This window comes from Homalodisca vitripennis, chromosome 7, assembly GCF_021130785.1.
Source record: "Homalodisca vitripennis isolate AUS2020 chromosome 7, UT_GWSS_2.1, whole genome shotgun sequence".
In the NCBI taxonomy this organism is placed as follows: domain Eukaryota; kingdom Metazoa; phylum Arthropoda; class Insecta; order Hemiptera; family Cicadellidae; genus Homalodisca; species Homalodisca vitripennis.
This window is the reverse complement of record NC_060213.1, coordinates 128,764,897-128,792,851: the sequence shown is the minus strand read 5'-3', so window position 1 is coordinate 128,792,851 and position 27,955 is coordinate 128,764,897. Positions and strand designations below refer to the sequence as shown.

The 27,955-nt window shown below is 34.4% G+C and overlaps 2 protein-coding genes across 5 annotated transcripts in view; one reads left to right on the top strand and one right to left on the bottom strand.

The window, feature by feature from the left end:
* Window positions 1-27,955, bottom strand: part of LOC124366308 (E3 ubiquitin-protein ligase Ubr3) — a 119,320-nt gene that overhangs the window by 41,667 nt on the left and 49,698 nt on the right. For all 3 annotated transcript variants that reach the window (XM_046822750.1, XM_046822751.1, XM_046822752.1), the window contains 2 exons: window positions 27,202-27,428; window positions 24,440-24,595 (listed from right to left, as the gene is read on the bottom strand). In XM_046822750.1, coding sequence (XP_046678706.1) covers window positions 24,440-24,595; window positions 27,202-27,428 — 383 coding nt within the window. The remainder of the gene's footprint in view (window positions 1-24,439; window positions 24,596-27,201; window positions 27,429-27,955) is intronic.
* Window positions 1,494-17,332, top strand: LOC124366309. 2 transcript variants are annotated; one of them, XM_046822754.1, is made up of 9 exons: window positions 1,494-1,872; window positions 4,301-4,455; window positions 5,305-5,519; window positions 15,038-15,352; window positions 15,667-15,849; window positions 15,956-16,173; window positions 16,276-16,508; window positions 16,655-16,802; window positions 16,901-17,332. In XM_046822754.1, exons 1-9 carry the CDS (start codon window positions 1,634-1,636, stop codon window positions 17,214-17,216), a joined length of 2,022 nt encoding a protein of 673 aa, XP_046678710.1. In that variant the 5' UTR covers window positions 1,494-1,633; the 3' UTR covers window positions 17,217-17,332. The 2 variants fall into 2 exon arrangements, with proteins under 2 accessions (XP_046678710.1, XP_046678711.1); XM_046822755.1 differs by lacking the exons at window positions 1,494-1,872; window positions 4,301-4,455; window positions 5,305-5,519 and adding exons at window positions 10,923-11,080; window positions 13,881-14,460.

Below are 27,955 nucleotides of genomic sequence, written 5' to 3'. Positions count from 1 at the left end.
AAATACATTGGTGTCTCAAATTAAACGCTTCGAACTTACACAAAGCGTGTATCCAATTATATTAGACACACCAACCTGATTGTGGCTGACTCACTCACTATATACAGCTATGAAAAGTGAGTTAGATAGTAATTTACAATATAAAACACCCAAAATAATGACAAGAATTCCATAACGAGATTAATACAAAACCTTTGAACCATCCGGTCAAGAATAAGAGTCAAGATGCAAGCGTAATTTAATAACATTTTACACAGAACTGTACAATTTCATTCTAAAAAACAGTACATTTGTAGCTTTTTTGGATAAAAACGTGATCTGAATCGGATCACAAGTTTCGGAGTTAAGCATTCTCAGAGTTACAAATTAAATGAAAATGTCAAATACCTGTACCTTTTTCGTTGTTGTCGACATAAAAACTGGAAGTTATTGTTTGTAAATAATTTGCTTTATGTGTCTGAACGCAGAAATAGACAAGCTAAATTTTATTGTCAGTTTGTAGTTAACTTTCCAACTCGAGTATCTAGTCGTTTGGTCCAAGAGTAGAAACAAGCCAAAGTTCTTTGAGTGTCTTCCCATTGCAACACCATCTGAACTGAACTAAAGGAACTAACTGAAGCATTCAACAGACATAACACGAAGAGAGGGTTTAGGTTTACGAATCCGTGCGCTATTACGAAGGTCGTCTGTTAGTCACACGTTGGCTGTTGGTGCCGAATCTTCATGATGCAATATGTTCTCAAATCACGTCTAATTTAATTTAATTTCGGTCCCTTTTTAAGATAAAAATACGAAATAAATTGTATTGTAGTTTATACATTGGAATGTGAAATTAACGTGCTGTAACCTCAAAAGTTGAAATAAGTAAGATTGTTTTTTCATATTTATATAGAGTTTTTAACCATTATTCTTTTTATTTCCGATTTGAATGGCAACACAAATATTTTTGAACATTTGTAGAGTATTTAGGTTATTTTATTTATGTCTGTTTATAAATATGCGCACAGAAACGGAAGAAACTAAGGCGGTGTTATTGTTCTATCTTTAAGGGTGTGGAACCCTCAAAAGTTGGTACGGTAAAACCCGGTTATAGAGTGACATTTATCGTACTAACGTGAACTAGTAAGTACAGTAACGTTGTATCCGCTTACAACGAATAAAACCAATTGAAACGTGCTCCTAGTAAGCTCAGCTGAGAGACACACACGTGCTTCAATTACACAACAAATTATATTTCAAGTCAACACCATTATTTTATGTGTTGATGATATACCTTTAAGTATTTGCATTGTAAGAAATTCTTTCATGGCAAATTATAAATCAAAGTTGTGCTATTATTCAGTACACTACTAACTGAAGTAATAAACTCATCGTTCTCGTCTGAAGGGCGAACAACAGCCCCAGGTTCAAGGTCAATAGTTGAGCCGTCGCGCGTCGCGTCGTCTGGCAGTCTGCGCATGCGCAAAGATCAGTCGCCTGCCTCACATTCTTTCTTCACTACTCCAAGTAACGAAACGTCAGTGAGTGATCGTTACAAGCAATGGCAGCGACCAGCTGTTTGCTGTTGTAATTTAACCCATCCACCGATGACATAACCTCAAATACGCCGTGTCTAGTCATTAGTGCTCTAAAGATGAAGTGCACCGCGGTATTACTTATTCTAGTCGGAATTCCTGTCTCTAATTGTCTCATTAGTCTGTCTGATGTGGGAGACATAATATCCTTCGCCCACGAAGTGGTCATAGATGTGCTCCAGGCTTGGAAACTGGTCAAGCCCTTTGTGGAAGGTGAAGGGCCGGAACATATAGACTTGCCCATACTCAAGGATAAGGAGAAAAAACTCCTGTCTAAAATCTCACAGGTGTCAAGAAGGTACATTAGTTTAATGTATTAATTTTGCTTACTTTATCATACAAATCTGACAGAATAATTAACTGAAACAATCATAAAGGAGTTTTCAATCAATATTTGAAGTAGTTGTAATTTAAAAGAATTGATCTTGTAATTAAAAATCAAAAAATAAAAGAGAAAGCACATAGCATAATGTGGATGTAAGGTCTTGAAAGAAGCATAGTTGAAATAAATTTTTATTATCCAAACTCATCAACATTTAAGTGAGAAAATATCAGTATACCATATAGATTGTCTTAAAAACTAACTTAACTACTTTTGAAAAATTCTCTGATTTCAAAATAGGCTAGAACCTACATAAAATTGTCAATGTTAATAAATCTCTTCGTATTAGGTAAAATTGAGAATTCTTAAAATGACAAGCCATATACTTAGGTCGTCCAATATTAATTAATACAATTTTTAAATCACTGTTGTGTATAAGTACACAACTTTTCTGATAAACACATCTATGGTAGTAGATTAGTGTAGTGTATACAACTGTGCAAAAAAATTATTTTTTACAGCATAATATATTTATTTTATAAATTTTCCAAAAATAGAGGATTAATGGACCACGGAAACAAAATTATTCTATTGGTATAGTATAAGCATATATGAAAATGCTTCCACATGTCTTGAGAACAGAATATACATTTATAGTGACCAATGCAAAGGCTATACAGACATATCTCTTCCACCACAACTAATTTGAAATTTAAAATGAAATAATACTAGGCCAATAATTAACCTAATTTCACTGATAAATACATGAAATAAAATAATTGTTATGGATCACATTTCCCATAAACCCAAAAAACACGGATAAAATTACTTTGAAGAATAGTAGGTATAACCCTATAAATAACCCGAAAAATCGATTTAAAACTTCATTTTACGCTTATATCAAAGTTTAGCACCCAATTTTTTTATTCAATTGGTTATGAAATTTAAAAAAATAGCATGAAGGAAATTAATCTTGGGAGTAGTTTCTCATTGTTTTTACCTAATATATTATTTTTTTATTTTGCCGAAGTGTGCAGGTGTCCATTTTTTCAAACGTAGGCTACTTCACAACTCACACTTGTGTTGGAAGATGAAGGCAACGATGTCTTGTATTATCGTGTTTACTTTTAGACATAATTGAATACTAAAGGAAATTTGAATATAGAAGTTAAATTTATAAAATCTCAAGTTACTGTAGTTACGCCAAACGTTCAAAAAAGGTAGGTGTCTGCATATAAAAGCATATTAACAAAGCAGTTGAGTAAGAACTGGAGTGAGCTTTGTTGTTTATTAAGCAAAAATGTAGCACACACAGCATTACCAAACATGACATTACATGTGCTAGCTTATCATAGCAAAGTCCACTTCTAAACTAGGCTGCAGTATAATACGCCACCACTACGACAATAGAATCATTGATATTTCTAATTATCTTTGATTGTCATGGTGGCCGCTTATTATACTGCAGCCCTGAGCTACTGCATTTCATATTTATTTATTGAAACATAGTACTGAGAAACTATACAAAATAATATAGCAAAGTAAACCTATCTTAGTTAACACAAGCATGAATATCGTATTTGCTACTAAACTAAAGACATTTGTTTATGTACAAAAACTAATAGAGGGGGAAATTGAATTTTGAAAACTAAATTTAAATTCAAATCAACATTTAAACTGCATATACTGAAAATAATGTGTACAAGTGAGTTTACATTTAGACCTTGAAATTTCTTTCCTCATCCAAAATGTTTTATATCACCAAATCTAAATATTATAAACATTTAAAATAGTTTTTAGATATTTCAAATAATTCATTCAAGTGGCAAATTTAATTTGTTTGTTATATCACACTTAATGCTTTTACGTAAGCACATGCATGATCTCAACACTTCATTATAATACTAAAAAATAAGATCTAATATTTACCACATTAAAACTTTCTAAATTTATACATGTGTTAAATTAATCTTGTACATGTATAAATTAACATACTGTACATGAGGAAATTCTTTTCTTCACTCCAAAAAATATATAAAGAATTGTATCATAACTTAAGGTACAAAACATAAAGTTTAATATGAACTTGTTTAAGTTTGATTTATAAATCCTTCATAGATGTCTTTTTCAAAATTTACAATTTGCCTGAATATGGTAGCAATCAACCTATCCATAATACATTAGAGGCAATCTAATTACGCAAACTCTGCATTCATACTAAAGCAGTTTGTTAATAAATAGAAAACTATTTTGGTACTAACACAGGGTTTCCTACTTTCCTAGATATTGAAAACCATTAGCTATTACTTGAATGTTTCAACAGTGTAAAAAAACAAAATTTCAGTGATTTTGGAAATTGAACAGCTTTATAAAAATCCCCAAAATTTGTTCTGCTGTGTACAAGGATGGAACAGGTGGACAAGCTAGTGCAGAGTGCCACATCTGCATCCATGCTCAACCTCAAGCAGGACATTCCCACTCAGATCCGCCTGGAGTTACGGATCGACACGCTTCTAGAACTCATTTCAATGATGAACTTTGCTGATAACAAGTTCAGAGGTAAGCTCATACACTTTACTAGCCATTAATCTCTCTAGATAAACGTTCAAAACTCCTCTTCAGCTGACTTTCTATTTCTTTTATTAATGATGTCTAGTTTTTCCCTCATGTGCCTCATTTAAAATGACATATTGGACAGAAAAGATCATAATTTATGGGTCTATCACTGAGCTGTTTGACATTGATAAATACCATTACAAAAACAATAATAAACAGTAGCTGGTAATTATCTGTACAAGATAACAAAACCCTTTACGATTTTAATTTATTATATTACAAATCTAAAAAAAAAACTAAAGCATAACACTATTAACACAGTGCAATATATTGCGAAGAGTAAGAATGTACAGAAACATTGCCCAGAAGATAGATGTTCACATGATTCACCAAGTAAAATAGGCTGATGATTAGGTTCTTAGAAATACAGATATCAACTCAGCTGTTATCATTCAAACCTTGGAAATGTGCCAATCGCTCTTTTACTTGTTTATTTGTTTTAGATAACATAACATATCACTAATGTAAGTGAAACAGCAGTTAACTTTTAACTACCAAATAATTCTTTAAATGAAATGTTTTTATAAGTTTGCAAGAATAAATCTTTTGACATTGTATATAACACACAATATGTAAAGTATATGCTGAAGAGTTTAAAACTTTGTGTAGAATCCAACAGATCTAATCCTTGTTACAATCCTGATACCATTATTGCGCAGAGTACGGAGATGTGGAGGAAGACAACTATCGACAGTTGCTTCCGGGCTAGAGCAGCACATGCTGGAGACTATTGCCACTTGTGTACAGTGAAGTTCTAACCCTCTTTACAATCATGATACCAATATTGTGCAGAGTATACAGATGTGGGGGAAGATGACAATCGTACAATAGCTTCTGGGCTAGAGCGGCACACGCTGGAGAGTTTCGCCACCTATGTAGTTTCTCACAGTCCCAACTCTGTGCAAGGAATACTGGACCGACTGCATAGTATGATCTATCCTGATAGGGATCAAGGACATGCCTTCCTTCATACTGGGATCCTCCAGCTTATCCGCCAAGTCCTGCAGGTATGATGTTCACATTCTGTTCATAAGATACTGACTGACCTTTTAGGTTCTATTATTGTGTTGTAAGTTCGTGTTACCTTCAGATCCTGACATTTCTCTGATGAAATCTAGGGTGAGATACTATAAATTTTAAGGATGATTGGAAAATCGTTGGAGCCAAAATTATTGAGTTAGAGAGATGTTTAAATCAAGCATTTATATGAAATATGCTTGGATATAAAAATAGAAACAACCGCAACTGGTGTGCTATTAGAGATCTCTACATACCACAGGTGAGTTGTAATATATTATATAAATATATTAATAAACACTTAATTATTTCTTTATAATTACTGCAACACTGTCAGTAATCCTACATCAGTGGAGTATATATAAATCATGTCATGTAATTTTTACAATAAATACATTCCAGTTTCTACATCAAAAATCATTTTGAAATTGGTTATTTTATACCTTGAGAATATCCTAGAAGAATAGAATTTTCTTCACTCAAAAAATATAGTGAAGCCTAGCAAGCCACACTAGTCCTAGCAAGACCCACTAGACCTAGCAAGCCACACTAATCCAAGCAAGGCCCACTAGTCCTAGCAAGCCACACTAGACCTAATAAGACCCACTAGTCCTAGCAAGCCACACTAGACCTAATAAGACCCAGTAGTCCTAGCAAGACCCACTAGACCTAGCAAGCCACACTAATCCAAGCAAGGCCCACTAGTCCTAGCAAGCCACACTAGACCTAATAAGACCCACTAGTCCTAGCAAGTCACACTAATCCTAGCAAGACCCACTAGCCCTAGCAAGTCACACTAATCCTAGCAAGCCACACTAGTCCTAGCAAGACCCACTAGTCCTAGCAAGTCACACTAGTCCTAGCAAGACCCACTAGACCTAGCAAAAGTCTACAGTATATAAAGTTATACAAGTCAGTCACCGTACTGTCTTATATGTGCCTTCCACATCTTTATTGTAAAAACAATAATTTTTTTCAGAGTTCTACCAGTAGTTAATTATTTTACATTTTATTACCCCAATTATCATAACTTGATTTAGATTGTAGTTTATACTTTAACTTAAAAAATTTAATTTTGTACACATACAGCAATTTTCAACTCACTCCCACCTTTTCCATTATTTTCACTAAAATGTCTTCTTATGTAAAGGTATTGTTAAATTAAATTCTTTTAAAGATCTTTATGCATTATACAAACACTATATTTTGTGGCATTTAAGTATTTGGGAGCTACTTGAGGTATAAAACATTATAGGGAACAGCTCCAAAACTCGTAATAATGATATAAGGGTGTAATCAAAACAAAAAGGAAGGTTTTGTTGTCATAAATTAGCATTTTAAGTTAGTGATAAGAGATTGTAATAAGAAAATGGACCTCCAAACACATTGTTTGTGATTCAGTGCAATATATACAACAAGTGTAAGTGTTGTGTGATAAATCACTTGTTTGTTTTCTCAGGATGGCAAAGTCCAATCACCTCACTTAGTGTCAATTTACTGCATTATCAGCCAATAATGGCCAAGACTGCAATATAAATCAACTTTGCTGTTCTCTCAGTGTTAAAATGCTCATTTCCTAAAGAATTCCATTTCATTAATAATAAGTGTGATCTTTTGTTTTCATTAGCCATTAACAATTAAACAATTTTTACTAGATGCTTAAGTTAGATAATTAAATTTTACTTGACTTAAAATATCTCATGCTCTTGCAATAAAATTTTTTAAACAGTATGATTATTTACACTGTGGGCTACAGTTGTTTATTTAATTATAGGTTAAAAGCATTACAGTGGTCTACATTCCCTTTTAGTAGTGTTGGTGAAAATAAAACTAGAAAACTGATAGCAAAATATTAATTTCTTTACTGCAATGTTGAAACAATAGATTGACAACTAGACTTGAGTTTGTATAAATATTTATAACATCAATTTTTATACAAATGCATTTATTGTGCCAATAATTATAACAGCCCCAAAATGGAAACTTGTTCCTTACATGGCTTGTATGCTGAACAGAACATAATCTGTGAGTGGGTGAGTTCCAAGTGCTCTGAAAGAGTTCCAAGAAACAAAGAGAGGCTGAGTGCACATTCCATCCAGTGAATGTTAACTGCCAACTGCCGACTTTGCAAGTCTTTTTGATAAGATAAATGAACAGGCAACATCCTGTGCAGAGTCAGTGGGTTATATTCTTACTGCTTGAGTCATATTCTTACTGCTTCGCACTGCAGAAGAGCCAGAGAAGTACAACTTATACGCGATGAATAAAATAAAGTTACTATATCATATTACAGGAGGTACTAATACTTATCTCATGGTGAAATGAATAAAAATGTGTAGACTGATTATTAAGTGAGCGAAATGGATAAATTATTTGTGTTATGCTGAACTAACACAATTTTAAGCTTATATTTTCATTATGATCTTTCTGCCACATTTACTACTGAGTTTATATTCCTTAATTCTGCTTCTAAGAGACATTTCATTCAATTAACCTATATTATTATCAATTTCTATACCCTGTAGTTGTGCTCAAGAAAGAGGCAGACACTTAACACGATCTATAATAATTCTTTTTTAACTAATAGTTTTCTGTAAGTATTGGGAAACATTCTTAAAATTTGCATGTTGCCTTTATTGTTTTAATTATTCACGCATTACGTATTATACATAATATTTATCTTAATGGTAAAGCAACTATAATTGTATTTTTTTATCTCTGGTTGAATCAATGTTACCATAAGGATCAATGTATAGAAGTGATGCTTGGTGAGCAACCACTTGGTTGTTATTCAATGAGGGAAGTCAAGTCTTATATTAAATTAGTTAAGCTACTGGGGGACTGGCAGTTCCAGTGTAAAGGAAATGCAGTCAATGTTCCATGGGGCACTATCCTACATTAATGTATATAATAGAAATATTATTTATTTATAAATGTTGACTGCAGAAACAAGAAACATATATTTCAGAACAAAATTTTCGGATAGAAAAATCCCAATGTTTAAATGAAACTTACTTGCTATTAAAATACATAACAAGCCATAAATCTGATAAAACATATAAAATAATTAATTGTAAACATTTACAAACCAATAAGTGTTGACACGGATTGTAATGTTTTGAAGTCGCAAACAGAAAACATTCATGACTTGTACATGAAAACTAAATCTGATCTAAAACAATAAACAAAGTATTTACAAACTCTGATGATAATTTGGTAAGCTGTTCTTCCTGTCAATACAAACAAAAAATTTAATATAAACATGGGTCAGATATGCTTACAAGCCTGTGTGTCTGTAAATTTGAATTTTTTATTTCAGAAACCAGTAACAAAAAAAAAAACTTAAATTTGTTCAATTATTGTTCTTGCAGTCTCAAATTAAGACAGAAGTTAATAATAAATAATCTTACTACATTCCAAGGTGGCAGACATTTAAAACTTTTGAAAGCTCAATACTATAAAAACAAATACAATTATGAAAATATAGAAAGAATAATTAAAATCTATAAATATAATTACAAAACATTTTGACATTTAAAACATAAAAGTCAGCCAAGAAATAATGTATAATATGTAAGCTACCGTTGTAATGAACAGCAAAACTGTTGTTTACATTTGTTGATATCAAGCTATGAAATGCCAACTTTCTGCATTGAAACGTGATATTATAATAAATATTAATGTTTACATTGATTTGACCCTGTAAGAAATAATTTGTGTTTTTATCTTTAGTGATTTTTTACATGAACAATAAAATATTTAAAAAAACACACACATACAGACTAACCCTTTCTAACCACGTTTATATAACATTTTTGGTTTGCCTTGACCTGAAAAAAATCCAAAAATATTATTGGAGTATATTTGTAACCACCCTGCATAATTAAATGTCCTAAACGTCATTATAATGGCCTATGAAAAGATGCATCAATTAAAAAAAACAAAGACACAAAAAATACTATTTCCTGTATACTTCTACCAAAAATAAAAATGTATATTCAAAAGCCAATCTTACAGAATCCTTTAATGCACAGAGATGGTATGTAATAAAGCACTAGTAATTTAACAACAGAATATTTTCCCATTGTTTATGTGTTACAAACAGGCAGTGATGAGCTTCTATTGTACAAAAATACTGTTGTGATGCATAAGCATCCAGGAAGTGTAACAATGCCAGTTTTCACAAGCTAAAAATAAGTAACGAACATTTATATTGAGCCCAACCCCTGCCCTAAGAACGGAAAGGAAAGTTAAGGAGAAGACAAGAATGCCAGCGACCATTCACCTGCCATGACACTCCTGAGGGTGATGAGTCAGATTTCCGCGAAACAGCGATAATTGTGTGCATCACGCTCTCCTAGTACACCGAGACCACGCGCACGCTTCAAATTCTGGGTAAACAATCCTTGTGCAGTATTCCTCGTACATCTGTAAACTTTTCTTATAATACTACATTCGACGGTTCAAAATGCGAGATGCTACTGTTCATGTTCATCTCTCCGTTTCAAAGTCCTGAAAATCAAAACAAACTAATAACAGTGAGCATAAAGGTTTCAGGTTCAATCTTTTCTAGCGTGGATTGTATCGTTTTCGATTGAGAGGAGAACCGCGCAATCGAATTAAATTACGGATGCTCTCAACCAGATAAGCAAAATGCCAGTTAGTGGAGTTCTAAGCGTATAAAGTGAAAGGTCAATTAAGTATGAAGAACAAAGCAGAATATCTGCCACGTGAGAGAAGAGTTCACGTTATCATGGATAGCTCAGCTCGTGTCGCCCTCAGCCCCCCCCCCCTTCGCCCCTCACACACTCCGGCGGAAGTAAAGTAGAATACAATAAAGGTCGTGACGTCAGAGAACTAAAGAGAGAGCGCTAAGCTACCGTGGAACCGGTTGCGCCATCTGGAACTGGGTGAGAGAGAGAGAGAGAGAGAGAGATGTAGAGGCAGTCAATGTCAATCTGTCGTATTGGTTAACGCGTCCGTTAAATTCCCGCACGGAGGGATTTCAGTGGTAGGTCTGAGATAAACTTTCTGACATTCCTACCAATCGCACCTTAAAACAAAACAACCGTCTCGTCGCTGCTAATCTGTATATTACGTAATTTTTCAGAAAGTAAACAAATATACTTGATAACTAAAATAAGATTGGAACTATATTTATAAATAATTGAAAGTGTCAATTTTAACTTAAGTTTTTGTGTTTATAGAAGACTGTACTAAAATATTTTAACCACTGAAAAAATATTTATTAGTAGAATCACAATTTACTTAGGATTGGACCGACTAAATAGTGAGTGAACTGCCTCACGAGAGCCCGCACAAAGTGCATTGTGTCACAGACAGGTGTGTTGAGGGAAATCTGTTGTTGCGAGAGGGACTGGCACACCTGTCTGTGACAATTAGGGAGTGTGCGAACGTTGTCCCTGAGAGACACTGTCTCAGTGTTTCAGTAGTCGGTGACGGTAATGTTGTGTGTGTGTTATCTGAGTGTTGTGATATGTGATGTGATCGCGGTGCCCTGACAACTGACCAGTGCTTGTGTTATAAAACGGTTTGCTCACAATTATTATGCAAATTTCCCTCCTCTCCCACTTAATATTTCATGACTTTATCCATTGTTTCCTACTGATATACATTCAATACTTCAAATAATTTTAACTTTTATAAATATATTAATTATCTTAACTGTTACACCTACATAAATTCATAAAATTCCAATATTTATTAAAAACTAAACTGTTTCAATGTCAAACAATTAATTATTAATTTATTATAAGAAATGTTTTACAAACATAAAATGAAACTTTTACTATTTAAGGGATGTATTTCACATTTGTGACTTGACAGCAAACATTAAAATTGAGTTTCAACAAAAGATTATTATTTCATGATTATCTCATTTCTAAAATCAAACAGAAATTCAAATTCTCAATTAATTAGTTGATTGATTGAACAAATAAATATATAATGTGGTAATTTATTTACTCCACCATCTAGTTTTTATCTGAGCATGGTTTAAAAACTGAACTGGTTGATAATTATAATAAATAGGCAAGCTCTTTATTGCAAAGACATGGTTATAAAATGTTAGTGTCCCTTAATTCAATCATTCACAGATTCAAAATCATAGTTAACATATAATTTAGCGTGTATATATATCCTTTAATAATTCACCAATTTTCCAAACTGGAATTGGACATTCTCAGTTGTAAATCACAAAACTTGTTTACACTGTAAAATGCTTATGACGCTAAAAAGTGTTTTAGTCTCATAAGAATAAATATCTCAGCCACTAACCATACATAGCACATTTTTTAAGAGTATCGGCAAGGCTCTCTGAAATTTTAATGAGTAATTACACAAATCACTTTTTTGTAATTTGAACACTCTTATCATTTGGTTATCTGTAGGCACCCCATATTAGCCTATTTCCATTTCAAAATATGAATAACAAGAATTGAATTGATTTACTAATTTAATGGTAAAATTATTTTCACAATTTAAATAATTAAAACACAAACTTTTATAACAGAAACCAAATTTCAAACCTATATCACTATTATTAAGGGATACCTAACATTTTACGTGGTGAATTAAGCTACTTCATAATTAAAACATTTTCTTAAGGATTGTTTCACCTTAGAAATCTATATGTAACAATCTGTAATTTTTTTGGGCCACGAACAATTCTATGTTAGCCTATTTGATTTTGTATCCAAAATGCTTTTGTTTGCCTTTACCCAAATATGTAACAATCTGTAATTTTTTGGGCCACGAACAATTCTATGTTAGCCTATTTGATTTTGTATCCAAAATGCTTTTGTTTGCCTTTACCCAAATATCATTGAGTATAAACAAGACTGTAGACTTGAGAAGGAAAGTGTACTGTGTTAGATGTGAATGTGAGTCGTTTGATGTAGCCTACAGACCATTTAACAGGAGGAAGAGTGTTTAAGAGATAAATATTTGATAAGGACAATAAATATCCAATAGTAGTTTACTGAATAACAAACATTAGAACCATAATCATTAAGACTCATTTTAAATAAATTAAGAAAGAAAACAAAGTAACTTAATTTCTTACAATGAGAGCAAATGTTCTATTTGACAAATAATTATTACAAAAAATTATCACAGATTTTTTTCTAACGGTTTGTAAACAAATATAATAACCTCTTGTGAAAGTCATGCTGAATGACCCTATTGAACTGATAGAGCAATGAAGGTCAAATAAAGATTGCCACTGATTGAACCATTAACATTCTTGAGTTAACCTCAGCTGAAAATACTGCGCAGTTTATTGCTTTACCAGTACTTGTCAATACACTCCCTCAGCATTATCACACATGATCTATGACTCAGAGAGATCAATTTGAAACACATTGGCAATAAGACTCAGACAAAGAATGAATCTGTTCAAGGCCGTTGGTCTAGTCAGGTGCAGGTATTATACCTGCCATTGAAAATTTGCTGATTCACTCAACATCAACACTGAAATCAAGATTCCAAGTATTTCTTACATATATTACTCTTACTTTTACCTATCAAAATTGTCAACAATCATTTATACATTTTTAATAATAATCTTTAATAGAGTAAATAATTACTTTTAAAAATCAATACATAGACAAAAAATCTGTGTCATACAAAATGTTTTAAAAAAATCCAGAATTATCTTTATTTATCACTCGATACCAAAGCAAAGGAAACAATAACAGGTCAATACAAAGAAATGATTACATAATACTCTTAGTTATTTTAAAGGGCGATAAAACTAAAAATAGATTTAAAAGAGTTGCGTGAAAATATATGAAGTATGTTGGAAGTACATTATTAATTTCATCATTATTATAAACACTATTTAGAACCACAAAATATTGATGTCCACAAAAATTTAAACAAATCGAACTAGAAATTCTTGCAATTGTTGAGTTTAACACCATAGCTGTGTTATGTGTTGAAATCTTTGTATTGAATACAAACATTTGTTTGTTTAGTAATTGTTTTTGAAAACTTTAATGTACTACATACAATTTCCCTATATGTCACAGTACATCCAAATGTGAGTTAATGTCAAAATTTCAGCAAAATATTATTTTATTAATTTATTATTACAATATTAGTTAAATAATATTTTATAAATATCTTTTCTGAAATGGTTAAGACTACAAAATAATGCTGGAACATTCATTTGTACACAGTATATAAATGGTGGTTACAACAGTTGCTTAATTAATTATATGGGAAATGCAAAAATTTTTATTATTGTAATTTTCACTGTGACAGTTTTTTATGCACAGTTGAAATCTACATAAACCTTATTGTACCCCTCCTTTCTCAACAATTTTCAGGTTATTTATACCGATGGCGTAAAAAATGGATAGACTCAATTCGAGAATAAGAATAATGTGGTTAGCAGGAGTAATATTATTACTGGGGTCATTGACCTGGGTGGACAGCAGGGTGCAACGAAAACCTTTGAGCAAGGCAGACGTGTTCCGTGACATGGCTATTACCTACATAGATGAACTGTGGATCAATGTGACAGACAATAGCGAGTGGTCTCTAAACGCTCAAGCAGAGTACGGTGTCGACTCGGCCGTGCTTCTGGCATTCAAGACGCTCTGCGACAAGCTCGATCGCTTCGTACCAGCACGCATCCCGGAAACAATGGCCGAGAATATTTGGAACTACGCACGGATACAGGTGGAGCTGGCTGGCATCGAGGGTCTTTACGGAAACTTCCGCAAGTTCCAGCAGGAGCCGGCATACAAACACAAAATGTTCACCCGGGCCTGGCTTGACCTGGCCGAGACAGTCCTACAGGACTCTGACACCCTTCCATCTATCCCAAGTGCTCTGGTATCCTGCCACTCCCTCGTCATGGGCAGTGAGCAGGGAAATGAACAACTCTACGTTCTTATCGGAAAGGTGAATACTCGGTGAACACCAAGTTCTTATTGAAGGATAAGATGATAACATAACCTAATGACAAAGACACCATTACATTTATGTTTTGTCATTAAAAACTGATTATCAATAGACATTATTATCAACAATAATATTAGTACAGTGAGTTAAGAATTTTAAACTCTTAAATTTTTATAAGAGAATGATTTAAAGTTATTTTTTTATATTAAATGATTTACAATAGTTATTTCCACTACTTGCATGTTTATAAACACAGTGAAGATAATCTTATCTCCTCTATATTTGTTTATTAGGAGGCTATCTTCTGCTTTCCTTTATCATTTCATGGAACATGATTTATCTAATCAAATTTCAAATATATTTCTTTAGATAAACTGTTTACACAAGTGATTTATTTAGAGCAAAACGGTTCCCCATTACTCAAGTAAAATGGATTATCATGAAACAATGTGTTTTCTCAACACAAAAAATTTGCTTCATTTTGTTTTTTCTATAGTAGAAATACCTTTGCCACATTGTTTCTAAATATCTGTTCAATGTAACTAAATCAGTTGATTAACCAAAATATGTCTAATAGGAGGGAGAAAACTCGCTATGTCACGTTCAACAGTCACCGCACCAAATCATCTACAACCTGTACAACTCGCTACAGATGACTCAGTTGAAGGGCTATGCAATGATGCAGTTCTCTTGGATGCTACTGCGAGTCTACGGAAAAGGAAATTTCACTCTGGAGTCTGAACTGATGCGTGAGCGTTACTTGGAACGAATGGCGGAACAAGCCATCTCACTGAAGGAGGCCTTGAGCAACGCTGACGCCGCTTATTGGAGATGTGATCCGAAACATCACGTGGAGGGTGAAACCTATGCCCAACTTACTCGACTATTGCAGGTATGTCACTGCGATTTTTCTTGTAAAATTTCAAAAGTCTTTCCTATTTAAAATGTTACAAAGCCTGTCATTATACATCATTAATAACATCATTAATTTCTTGTAAAATTTCAAAAGTCCTTCCTATTTAAAATGTTACAAAGCCTGTCATTATACATCATTATTTAGAGGTTAATGTACACTGAAGATGGTTAAAAACCGAAACACGTGTATGTAATAAAAAGTTTTAATTTAAAGGGTTTTAGTTATTTTCATTACATTAATCATTAATAACTTTAAGTGGAAAATACTATATAGTTATATGATCTTTTCAGGGCTACATCCAAAATGAGGTGGACCTCAACTCACAGCAGACATGCAGAGAGAACTGCGGCTACTATCAGGTGACCAAACAGCACGGCTGCTACGAGAACAATTTCTGTGCCAGACAGAGGGGCTGCAACGGAGACATAGTCGAGTGCCAATACATAGACTCTGACATGTGGGTCTGCCAAGCGGTAAGATGGAAACTAGAGTGCTTCGCATGTTCATTGTATTTTGCTAACGATCCGTGTATGATATTCTTTTGATCAGATTAAAATTAATCACTACACTTGATAACAGGACCCAACACTATCCAGGAGGCGTTATGACTGGATAGAATTCGAGAATGGTAGAGTGTTGGGGAATAAACGATCGTGTCACCGTACCAGCAAGGTGGATAGCTGGTGGCGTTGGTTGTTTTGGCACTGCTCCTATTGCTTCTGCATCTGCGACGATGCGACCAACTCAGACCGTTATTTCAGCCTCCGAAATGTTCTATCTTCGACTGACTCAAACAAGTGCGTATTTTGTTCTTTGTTTAAATAACTAGGAAATGAAATGAACATTTTCAAATCACTGAGTACATTTTTCCTGAATTAAATGTACTATATTATTTTTAGGGTGATAACCGGAGTGCGGTTTGTGAAAATGCACGGCGTGGTCCATATCCAGATCCAAGAAGGAATCCTGCAGCGTTATGGTCACATTGATGAAACCTCCATTTCCTGGCAACCCGTGGACAATTTTCGGACAAGGAACGCTATCGAGGATAAGGATTATATGAAAATGACCTATTATAAGCGAGCCATTGACCTCGATGACCTAAAGGCACCTCCTGAACATGTCATTACAGGTTGCTAATATAAGATAAATTACTAAAATAAAGTCAAATTGTGGAATGTCTAAGTACCTTACCAAATTAAATTTGTTTGGTATGATTTAAAACTGAATAAACAAATACTTTAAACACAAATATTATTGTCAACTATTTTGTTGCAGGAATCAAGTTCCGCAGGGTGGGAGGACACTTAAATTTAGAAATCCGAGCCACTCCAATAAACTTTACGTCCGGAGAACTCATCGAACCTGGTAGGAAAGATCTGTGGATCAGCAACGACAATACAGACGGAGCACCGATAAAACCCAGGTAAGGAAACTCATCTGTTGTCAGGCATCCTGCATATAGACGATGATCTTTCAGACAAAACTATGAATCATACTAATGTTGTGTTTCCCTGATTTCAGGACCAGATTGAAACTAGACTCTCCAGACAATCCCCTCAATTCTCTTTCACCATCCAAGATTGACTCTGAAAACGATCAGTATCTTCAGTTCACGTACTCGGACATCGACCTGGACGCTGCACAGACCACAGTGCCATACCTGGACACGCAGATGGTGTCACCGCAACCGCCCGTGCCGCTCAGTGGAATCGGCGTCTACCACAAGGGCGTGCGGTGGTTTGGAGGGTTTGTGGGCCTCAAGGTGTTCACATACAACTATGGAGACCACATAGAGGACAGCTTCACCGAACTAAATGGCATCGACAGCGTCAATTAGGCATTGACACCATAGTGTAGACCTATCTAGTAATCCTATCAAGACATTATTCTAGTTTCTAATGCATTTGTACCAATTGTACCCAATAATCTATGTGATAAATAAGTTTTGATAAAGTTTGTGTGTGTTTAAACCCGCCTAAAAGAGCTTATAAAGTGAATCAAAGTAAAGGTCAACTAAGTATTTTCTAATCAATAAAATTATGGATTAACATAAAATAAAATTTCAATACAACTTCTGACAACCACAACAATAAATACTCAAAAACTTGCACTTCCTAAAATTATTGCAAAGCTCAAATGAACATTTGAAGAACATTTAGTCATTCTCACTGTAACTAATTTTACAAAGCTTATAAAATTAAACACAATATTTCATTACAAAATTACTTTTAACAAAAACAGTTCTTCTGGTTTTTCTAGTACTATGAGATTAATGTCTATAGTCAAAAATAAGTAAATGTGAGATAGGTAAGAATAATACATTGTTATTATTTACAATTTTTCCAAATAAAAATTGTAACAGATAACTAGTACGTTATGTAACACCAGTCAGTGAATGCACATTGTACATAAATTGCTTCTATCTGATAGTCTGACAGTTCTATCACAGTACACAGTATTTATATTGTCCAGAATAACCAATGGACACCTACCCAACACCTAATGTGTGAGTTATGTAATGTGTATCTAGTTCAATATTCACCTGTAAACACCTATTTTTACATGTAAATTACACTTACTGTCAAAGACTGCAATTATAATTAACATATTATTAATCTGAGACTTTTTCTAATAACAGATTATTAAACTTTCACTTTAACTCTTTAAGAGTTCGTATAAACTAATGTTTGAAAGGATAACAGGATTTCAGATATTTTCCATTGTTAACCCTTCAACGCGTTATTTTTTTTTCATGGTCATACTCCCTCCTGCGTTGATTTTTCTGGCGGTTTTTTTTAGAGATTTTGTGTTTTTTAAATAATATAAGCAAATTACCCAAGTTTATAATTATTTTATTATACTTCTATGTTGTTAGTGTTTAAAATTAGCCAAATTAAACAAAATTAACCTACTTTAGGTTAATTTCCCTAAAAGCTAGCTAACCTACAAACCATCCCCAACTCATGTTTATAAAACACAACAAATTGTTCCTGTCAAAACGGGATTTCCTTCTTCAAAACAATATAGTTAGCTTGTAAAACTAATAATAATAACTAAACAAAGGAACGTAAAACACACAAAAATATGTCAGTTGAACATAACCATCACACTAACAATGACTGTAAACAACAACAAACGTAAGCTGACAAACGATCGGCTGCACGGCAATGACGTCGTCTTGAATGCAGCTGATTTCTCAGATATTTTTTCTAAAGATCGATTTTTCGAGATATCGACTCAATTAATCGAAAGTTTGAATCTTCTCCTTTCGATTGGTATACATTTTTCATTGAAAACATTCGATAGTCGTCTGTTACAGCTACAAAAATAACCGACTACTCCATGACGTACTCAGTACGGCAAAACGCGATCTCAACTAAAAGTGTCATGACGTACCTAGTACGGCAAAACGCGTTGAAGGGTTTAAGAGGTAAATATTTTGTATGCAAAATTGAAGCAACTGCACCTTGTCATAGTCTTCTAACCACAACTATTTTGTGCACTTTAATTCGTCAATCATTCAACATCATTTCCCAGATGTTTTTCAATCATTTCGGGAGTAGACGTTTCCCCTGGTCGTTCCGATCGATGTTCATCATTTGTAGATGAACGGCCATGTTTAAACTCATTCACCCAATTGTAAGCTGTTGCAAACACAGATTAAAAAGGAAGGATATCAAAGTGTTAAAAATATCAAACTACTTTTTCCCCAGACCACACTTATTAGCTTTATACACTTAAAAACAACCATCAGACACGCAAATAATAGTTATATTACCATCAGCCAACAAGATAAAAAACTGAAAGTTGCCAATTTCAGTCAGATATCTCTCTTAATATTTTTGGCTGAAACTGTATAAATTTTTATCTATTTGTCTGATGGTTTTAACCTTGGAACTGGCAGAGCCATAATTTATGTCGCATTACACATTATCTGCTAATTACGTCATCTTTCAAACAGTGTTCATTAAAACCATAATAAAAGTTATGTCATCATTGTAATCGGCAGGTTCCACACTTTCTTTTAATGTAGTCAATATTACATATAAAATGTTTGAATGAAATCTAGACAACTGTTGCTGTTCAAGTCAACTGGATTCTGTTCTGTTAAGTTTTACATTTTTCCACAATTTAATTTTTATTAAAAGCGCTTTTGCTGATTAAGGCATCATCAGTTTATGATTAATTTTTATATTAAAACCTGGTTACTTTCATTAAGCATACAAAGCAGAAAAAGTTTTATTTGCTTTTATTTTTATTCTGTATTATAAGTATTACACATTTTCTGACCAGTGTAACAACCCAAATATTCTGTATATTTTGGATTATTAAATTCAAGATGTTTAGTTATTTCTATGGACTATAGATAATAAAAAACTGTTTTTAGAAAATAAGCACCAAAGCACCATACATCCATGAGTGTAAACGTAAACCCAATATTTATTTCTTTTTGAATATACTGTACTTTATTTTGAATAAAATTATATGAAACACTACTTTTTGCAATGTAACTGATTTTGCAAATAATTTTTTTATTTAACTCTGCGCAAGGGGTTAAAAGCTAAGCCAGTTAAGGCAAAAATGCATGCCAATTATAGGGTTAAGTATGTGTGAAAATACAAAACACGATCTGAGACAAAACATAGTTTGATATTTATACCCTTACCATATATATTCTGAACCTTACCAAAACATTAGTGAGGAGAGCCATCATCAATCAAAAAATATTAAACCAAACTGACACGACAAGTACACAGATGAGGGATGAAGGAGGAGCAAACTGGAATTGACTGGAGCTCAACCAATTAATGATCATTATCCCATCTTTTTCGTAAGCTGACAATTTAGTATGATTAAATGCTGGTTTTTTATTACAATTATTTATATAATTTCTACCAAAAATCTAGAGATATTTTGGCTTTGTTGAAGATAGTGACTAAATGCACTACCGCAGATGTGTGAAGAGGGAAGAGCAATACCGGGATTGGCTGGAGATGAAGCAATCAGTGGTGAATATGACTTTATCAGTGCTGTTTTCTTTCCTGGAGGTTCATGAAATATTAGCATATTTGTTTCGCTTTTAGCGAGGGTGTTCACTTTTTCATTGCCTACAAAACTCCATAGTGTCAGACGATCCACTGAAGGACAACTCACCATCCCCTCTGTATCCGAGCTCCAAGGGCCAGCTGATCGTATGGTGCTTCTGGAGAACAAAGTGCAAAGATTGTTGACTGCGAGTCACCAAGGAAGACCATAAACCGAAAGTTGAACCGCTGCCTTTGATATTGTACTATCTTCCAGTAAATGAGGAGCTCGACCAAATGCTAGATGGATCACCTTTTTACCAAGTGAGATCAGATCATGGCTTCCATGCCAGTCTAAGCTTATCTCGCTGTGATTGACGGACTAGGCAGTCCCTGTATCTGAGTGCCTTCTTCTGGAGTCTATCGAGGAGGGTCTCACATATAGTGGATGTCACATGTGACAGAAGTTCAGATCCATACTCAAGAGCAAGGCGAGCATAAGTTTTATACGTGATATGACATTCTGATCTGTTCCCAAAGGTCACACCGGCCAAGTACTTCATGAACCTTAAGTCTCACCTCACCACTAGCACAAAGCTGCTCTATGTGAGTAGTCCTCAACATAAATGCGTGTCACTATGAGAGATATTAACCCTATGTACTCGAAGGCAGTATTTATAATATGCCTTTGTAACTTGTAAGGCCAGCTCCACTGGCCACCGCCATTTTGTCGGAAGCGTGCCTTAATTTTTGCCGTAATGTTATCTCAGCTTGTATGTCCAGCTGTAATGGCCACTAAACATAGCTGTTATTTTCTAATATTCTCTTTGTTTCATAATCAATGGTGGGTTCTGAAACCTATTGAGCAGTTTTATTTTGAAGTAGTTTCTAAGTAAAACAGTAAATTTTAAATTAGCCTCTAATTCTTTTCAAAACATTGACTGTGCAAATAAGACGAATGACACGTAGTGGGTCTATACACAAGTGATAGAAGAAATATAAACCTAGAAAATTTTACTAGAAGACATGTGCTAAGTATTCTTGACTACACATAAGTATATATTTTATAGTTTTATTTCATAAAAAATGTAAAGAATGAAATAGCTGTAAAAGTCTACTTTATAACATTTTATTTCATATCTTTGTTAACAATATACGTATAAGAATTTAATTTTTCAAAAAGTATGTTTATCTTTCAATTATAAAGATTTGTTAAAAATAAATTTTTAATTATTTTTCATTTCTTCTTTAAACATTTAAATTACTATGCAACTAATGCGGAGGAAATTTAAAAATAATTCTGATCTGGGAAGGCAAACAAGAAATTTGGCCGCCGAGCTCCCAATTAAAGCAATGCGGCCATCTATACTGGCCATAGGAGTTGCGAAGACAAACTACGGCAAAACTAACGTGAGCTGTCTGTAACCTAGGTGTGGCCAGGGCTGATGGCCTTTCGAGTGCAAAGGGTAAATATTGTATAGTACAAAATGAGAACAACAAACTGTTTTTTAATGTACTAATATTCTAAGATAAAATGTGGAAGTGGTGGCGGCAGTAGTGAGAGAGGCATGTAAGGTAGGGATGATGACTCATCTACTGATGGCACAGTATGACTGGGTGTACGGGGGAGTGGGGTGTTGTTACTATTGTTTGCGAATCTCGGTGTAGAGGTGGTTGAGTTTTTACCTCCATTGACTTTTCCTATAAAAGATATTTTGAAAATGTTGTCAATATTCCTGATTGTAAACGGCTTACCTTGAACCGTTTTGACTACTGTCGGAACTGTTTGCCTACTGTAGGAACTGTTTGCCTACTGTCGGAACTGTTTGCCTACTGTCGGAACTGTTTGCCTAGTGTAGGAACTGTTTGCCTACTGTCGGAACGGTTTGCCTACTGTCGGAACGGTTTGCCTACTGTAGGAACTGTTTGCCTACTGTAGGAACTGTTTGCCTACTGTAGGAACTGTTTGCCTACTGTCGGAACTGTTTGCCTACTCTCGGAACTGTTTGCCTACTGTAGGAACCGTTTTGACTACTGTCGGAACTGTTTGCCTACTGTCGGAACTGTTTGCCTACTGTAGGAACTGTTTGCCTACTGTCGGAACTGTTTGCCTACTGTAGGAACCGTTTTGACTACTGTCGGAACGGTTTTGCCTACTGTCGGAACGGTTTGCCTACTGTAGGAACTGTTTGCCTACTGTAGGAACTGTTTGCCTACTGTAGGAACTGTTTGCTTACTGTAGGAACTGTTTGCCTACTGTCGGAACGGTTTGCCTACTGTCGGAACGGTTTGCCTACTGTAGGAACTGTTTGCCTACTGTCAGAACTGTTTCACTACTTCTTAAGTCGTTTCAGATAACCTGTTGATAATACAAGTTCCGATAATCAGAGCTATATTGTATTCAAAATTAATTAGATGCTTACCAAATTGGAAAAAATTTGTCCACTACAAATTTGTTTACACTTTTTGTCTAAAAGCAGTTATCAACTGATCTAGAAAAAGCTTGGAAAAAATGTATCAAAATCAAACATTTAAAAAACCTAAAAACAAAGTAATTGTTGTGTAGTTACAATTAGTAGCAGGATTAATAACTCAACAAAATGTTTAGCAATTCGACGTCAACAGTATTTAACGCTTACTCAGGCCACCTGTGATTAGCAGCACTGTACAACCCGGTTGACAGTCAGCATTTTGCACAAATCTCACGCTCTGTGGATTGTTCCAGTTAAATGAATCTAGCTCACTTGATACTTAATTGATTGATTTGAAGTGAATGTTTTCTTATAGAAACTAAATTACCAATATTATAAGCCAATCAAACATACTTTTTGACCAATTAACCATTCCGATAATCTCAGATCAATTTGAAAATTTTTTCATGGTAATAATAATAAGCATGGAAAAAGGTAGTAATTTGGATAGGATAAATAATGTGTCAAACTTCCTTTATATATCAAATAAGTATGTTACGTATAACTAAAATTTTAGCAGCATATTTTAGTATTTTATACACCAAAACGGTGAAAAAAATGCGTTTACGTAAAATAAATGTAATAAAAGAAAAATTTGCAATATTTATTATATGACAATAAGTGTTAACTGGCTATCAAAACTTAACGTTAGATGTTTTCTTGTAGACTGGGGATGGTATTTTGTTGATTGTAGCTTGTAAAAGTTTATTTTGGCCATTTTGAAAACTTGAGGTCTCGGGACCTCACGCGCTCACAGTGCCCGACTTTTCACTATCACTTGCGCAAAGGAAACACATTTTGTCTCTTATATATAGAATTATTGTCAGAAAGGTAATATATTCAATTGTAGCCCGGAAAAGTTCATTTAGGCAATTTATAAAATTTGAGGGCCCGGGACCTCACGCGCACATAGCACCCGATTTGTCACTATCATTTGCACGAAAAACACATTTTGTCTCTTATGTCTAGAAATATTGTGAGAAAGCTAAAATATATGCATACACATTTACAATTATATATACATCCCTACCAGTCACCCAAATGTTCTGTATAATTATCCATATACAGACTGTGGCTGTTGTGGAGTTATTTCTCTCATTAGATTCAGAACAACATTCGTGGCGTGCCCTTTCCCTCCCATATCTTCCAAAACTCCACAGTAAATTAAAAATTTAAGCATAAATCCATAGGGATCACATAATGTATACAACTTGATTCCATACTTGTGACATTTGTTTTTAATAAAACGCCACAGACTCGCCGAGCACATGATGTCCCGAGACCTCACCCGCAGTGAACTTGTTAAGTGAGCTAAGTTGTAGCTCTACCCTAGTTTGCCGGGACAAACACAGTCCCATACACAACATGGTCACTCATTATTAGAGGGACAGATGCTGGGTGGTCCTTCAGTTTCTCCTCACTTTGACTTTTGATTGGTTGAGAATTTGCAAAATCTCATTATTTGAAAATATTTCAAACATATTGTGAGATGAGTTATTGAGTGATACACAGTGTGAGCCATTGAATGATACACATTACCAACCCTGCCCCAGATTCACACTGACCTGTACTCTGAGTGGGTGCATCATGATGAGATGAAGCATGTCCTGTGGAGGCAGCACTTCCTGGAGGCTCTCTCCCTGTACGTTGATGGCCTGGCACATGAACACTGAAAGGTACCGGTGCAGTGGTAGATGAAAGGACACTTGATCACTGTCCCTCTGAAACACGAGGACATCGATCACACATCACACTGTACACTTAACCTCAGTTATACTATATACAGTTACACATTATGGCCACAAATATTCTCAGGAGCTATTCACAAATTTATAATTGGCATTTCATAACACATCAAAAGAAGGTACTCCTGAATTGAAGAAACTATTAGTAATAAAAAAACTTGCATAACATAACATGGGAAGATCCTCCTCTCACTAATCCATATTACATCAAAGACATCAGCCTCCATGGACAGTATTAGCACTCTGTTCCTAATATTAATGCAATCTTAATCCGATCTGTTCAACGAGATCATACAAAATAAATCTGTAATCTTGGCAACTGTAAAGACAAAACCAGGCTCTCAGGTGACAAATGAGTAGAAGAACACAGACAACTAAAGTCCTTGCTGTTAATTATAAATTAATACATTATTGACTATGCTGCAGACACACAACTTGTTCAAGAAGTGGTACAGATTGCGCTAAGACATTTTTGCACACAAAGAGTAATAAAAATTAAGATAGAAAGGAGAACACTATGTCTCGAACCTCCTGTTTAAAAGAAGGAGATGTTTCAGGCGAATAGTTGAAGGATTTATTTATGACAAATAGAAAATAACTGTACAACAAAAGCTCAGGAGTCTTTAACGAAATCTTAAGGAACAGTGTACACAAACATTTGACAAACCTGAAGCACTGTGGAATATTATCAATTCCAAGATCCAACCAAGATATCCCAGTCAACTTTGCCTTAAGCTTAACATTAGGAGCAAAACAATTAAACAGCGGAACACTTCACCACACACTTCGCCCAGACAGTAGAAATTAACATTACTCTGTGCTGTTGTAAAAAAAATCGTGCCTGTTGTCAAGACAAACCCTTTTTTACTGTAACTACTCTGAATCAGACACACTTTTAATTGACTTTGGACATTATCATTCGAAAAAGATGGCAATTGTGGCATACAGCCTCCTAAGGTAAACTATTCTATTAAAAATTATTGCAGGGAAATCTCTGAGAGCAGTGACGTTTGTTCGTTTCCCAATGTTGTTCACTAAAGTTTGACAGTAGCTAGCAGTAAGTCTTTTGACCAATATCAATGGAGTTTGGACTTTCTATGCCTTCAATAACAAATTATAACTCTGATGCCTTTTCAGACAATTTCAGGGTACTATCATTTTTGCCAAAGATAAAGGAACTGGAAGAACCTAGTCTTTCAAAATAGAGGGCAAGTCAATTTGTCTTGCTGCTTCATAATCTACAATCAGATGACATGGAACATTAATGTCAACATCTATAACCATATTCCAAAATTCCTTGATTTCAAAAGAGGTATGAGAAGTCAATGCAGAGATTTTAGAAAAGTTTTACAGTCAGATCAAATCCAGTCCACACCCGACACAAAAGGAGTCCCACAAGGATCTGTGGTAGACCCAATATTGTTTACTAACTACTTCTCACCGTAGATCTAATACGTTAGTACTCATTAATGTATTCAGACAAAACTACCTTCCTGATAAGAAGTTACTCCGCAGAAGAATTTTATATAAACTTCTCGACATTTAAAAAAGTTCAGTAAAGAACATATACTCAGGTAAAGTGTGTTTGAGAAGCAAATTTTAAATCAAGCAACTATAAAAATATTTTCTACTCCTTATGAAATAGTTTTTCACAATAAAAGATCAAAATACATGTTAGTTTTGAAGAACCTTTAACCCATTAGCTTAGTTGATATTTAGTGATGTGAATTTTTAAAGGATGTAACTTTTAACATACGTACAGAAGGGTTGTTTTGAAAGTGAGTTTCTGAGGCATCTGTCCCAGAAAGGCGACATAGCTGTGAGATCTGGGTGGTGGTGTGTAGTTACTACTTTCAGTGCGCTTCTGGCAGTTATTGTAAAGGTTACTACGGCATTCTAAGCACTCTACACCAATGTTCAAAATGCTACCGTAGCGTACTCGCTGTCGGTAGTATGTATGGACAAACTCAAATTATGACAAAAAGATAAGTGGCAACCCGTCTGTAGTTACTGATGACTTCGTCAAACAAATTAATCATAAGGTTAAAGAAGGAAAATAAAAGATTCATAATTCTAGAGCTTTTACTGAATTTTCTGCTGATATAAAGAATTGTAGTGCATGAAATTGTGACTCAGAAATTTGGATATCAAAAACTTTGTGCCTGATGGGAATGCTAACTCCAGGCAGATAAAATCAAAACAACGAGAAATGGGATCATCTCAAAAAAAGTTCTTATCCAGTACCGTGATGAAAGTGATGAATTTCTTAACTACTTAATCACTAATGATCAAACATGGATTTCTTACATCAATGGCGAACAAAAATTACAATTAATAGAGTGGGACCACACCTCCTTGCCATGGAATCGCAGCTGTGAAAATCGTAGCCATAATTGATTGATTAAATGTAGGTGGCAGAGTACGATAAGAGTTTATGAAATGTAAATGGTAACAATGAAACAATAGTTTTATATATCCTGGCTAAAAAGCCAATAGGTAGGCTGTGCCAAGGCAATTGGTTTTTAAAGCAATGGTTTAAGCACAAAAGATAAATACGGCAGAGCAACTGCAAGTGTACTTACGATGTTGGGAGAGGTCATGTTGATGGCTTCGAGCCACTCGCGTAAGGCCGTGAGACAACTTGCCAGAACACGCTTGGTCAGGTCGAGCGTGGTAGTGTCACGCAGGTGACTAAGCAGCGCCCACATCGGGTATGCACTGGCCTCCAGTTCCGCCGAGAATGCTGCGTAGTATGTGTTTGGCTCAAACTCCACGTGTTGAACGAGTTCCCGCTGGTTCACGTTCATGCCTGCGACAGTGCAACCAAGTTGTACAACTCTATCACCAACTGATTCTCTTTTAATACAAGCTAGTCATGCTGTATTACTAAATTAAAAAGTCTATAGGTTTAAGTTTCTTTTTAATAGACTACCCCTGTATGGTATAATCTGTTTTCTACATGTAAAATCTCAAACTGTTATATTTTTAAAACAACAAGAGGTTTTGCTGAATATTTGTCACAGATTAAAAAAAATAATTAACACTTCAAAACAGTAACAATGAAAAATATTAACACATAAATAAAGTTCTCTACTTAACTCTGAGAGCCAACAATTTTTTTACTTGGCATGAATTTGGTGAAAGCAGTTTAAACTTCAGAGTCATATATACTAATTTCTTAAACAACAGATTATTAGGTTTTTAATGGAGCCTCTTCTTTAGTCACTGTCACTTTCACTATAATAATGGAAACCACTCTCACTATCACTATCTATGAGACAATCTCCTTCAAAATCCTTATAGAGTTTTCAGTCAAGGGTGATTTTGAGCGATCCA

Excerpts from the sequence above, each read along its gene's own strand:
- LOC124366309 (XM_046822754.1), top strand. The coding sequence starts at position 1,634 with ATGAAGTGCACCGCGGTATTACTTATTCTAGTCGGAATTCCTGTCTCT. Across the intron at positions 5,520-15,037 it reads TTATCCGCCAAGTCCTGCAG|GAGGGAGAAAACTCGCTATG; the intron begins GTATGATGTTCA and ends TATGTCTAATAG. Across the intron at positions 15,353-15,666 it reads AACTTACTCGACTATTGCAG|GGCTACATCCAAAATGAGGT; the intron begins GTATGTCACTGC and ends TGATCTTTTCAG.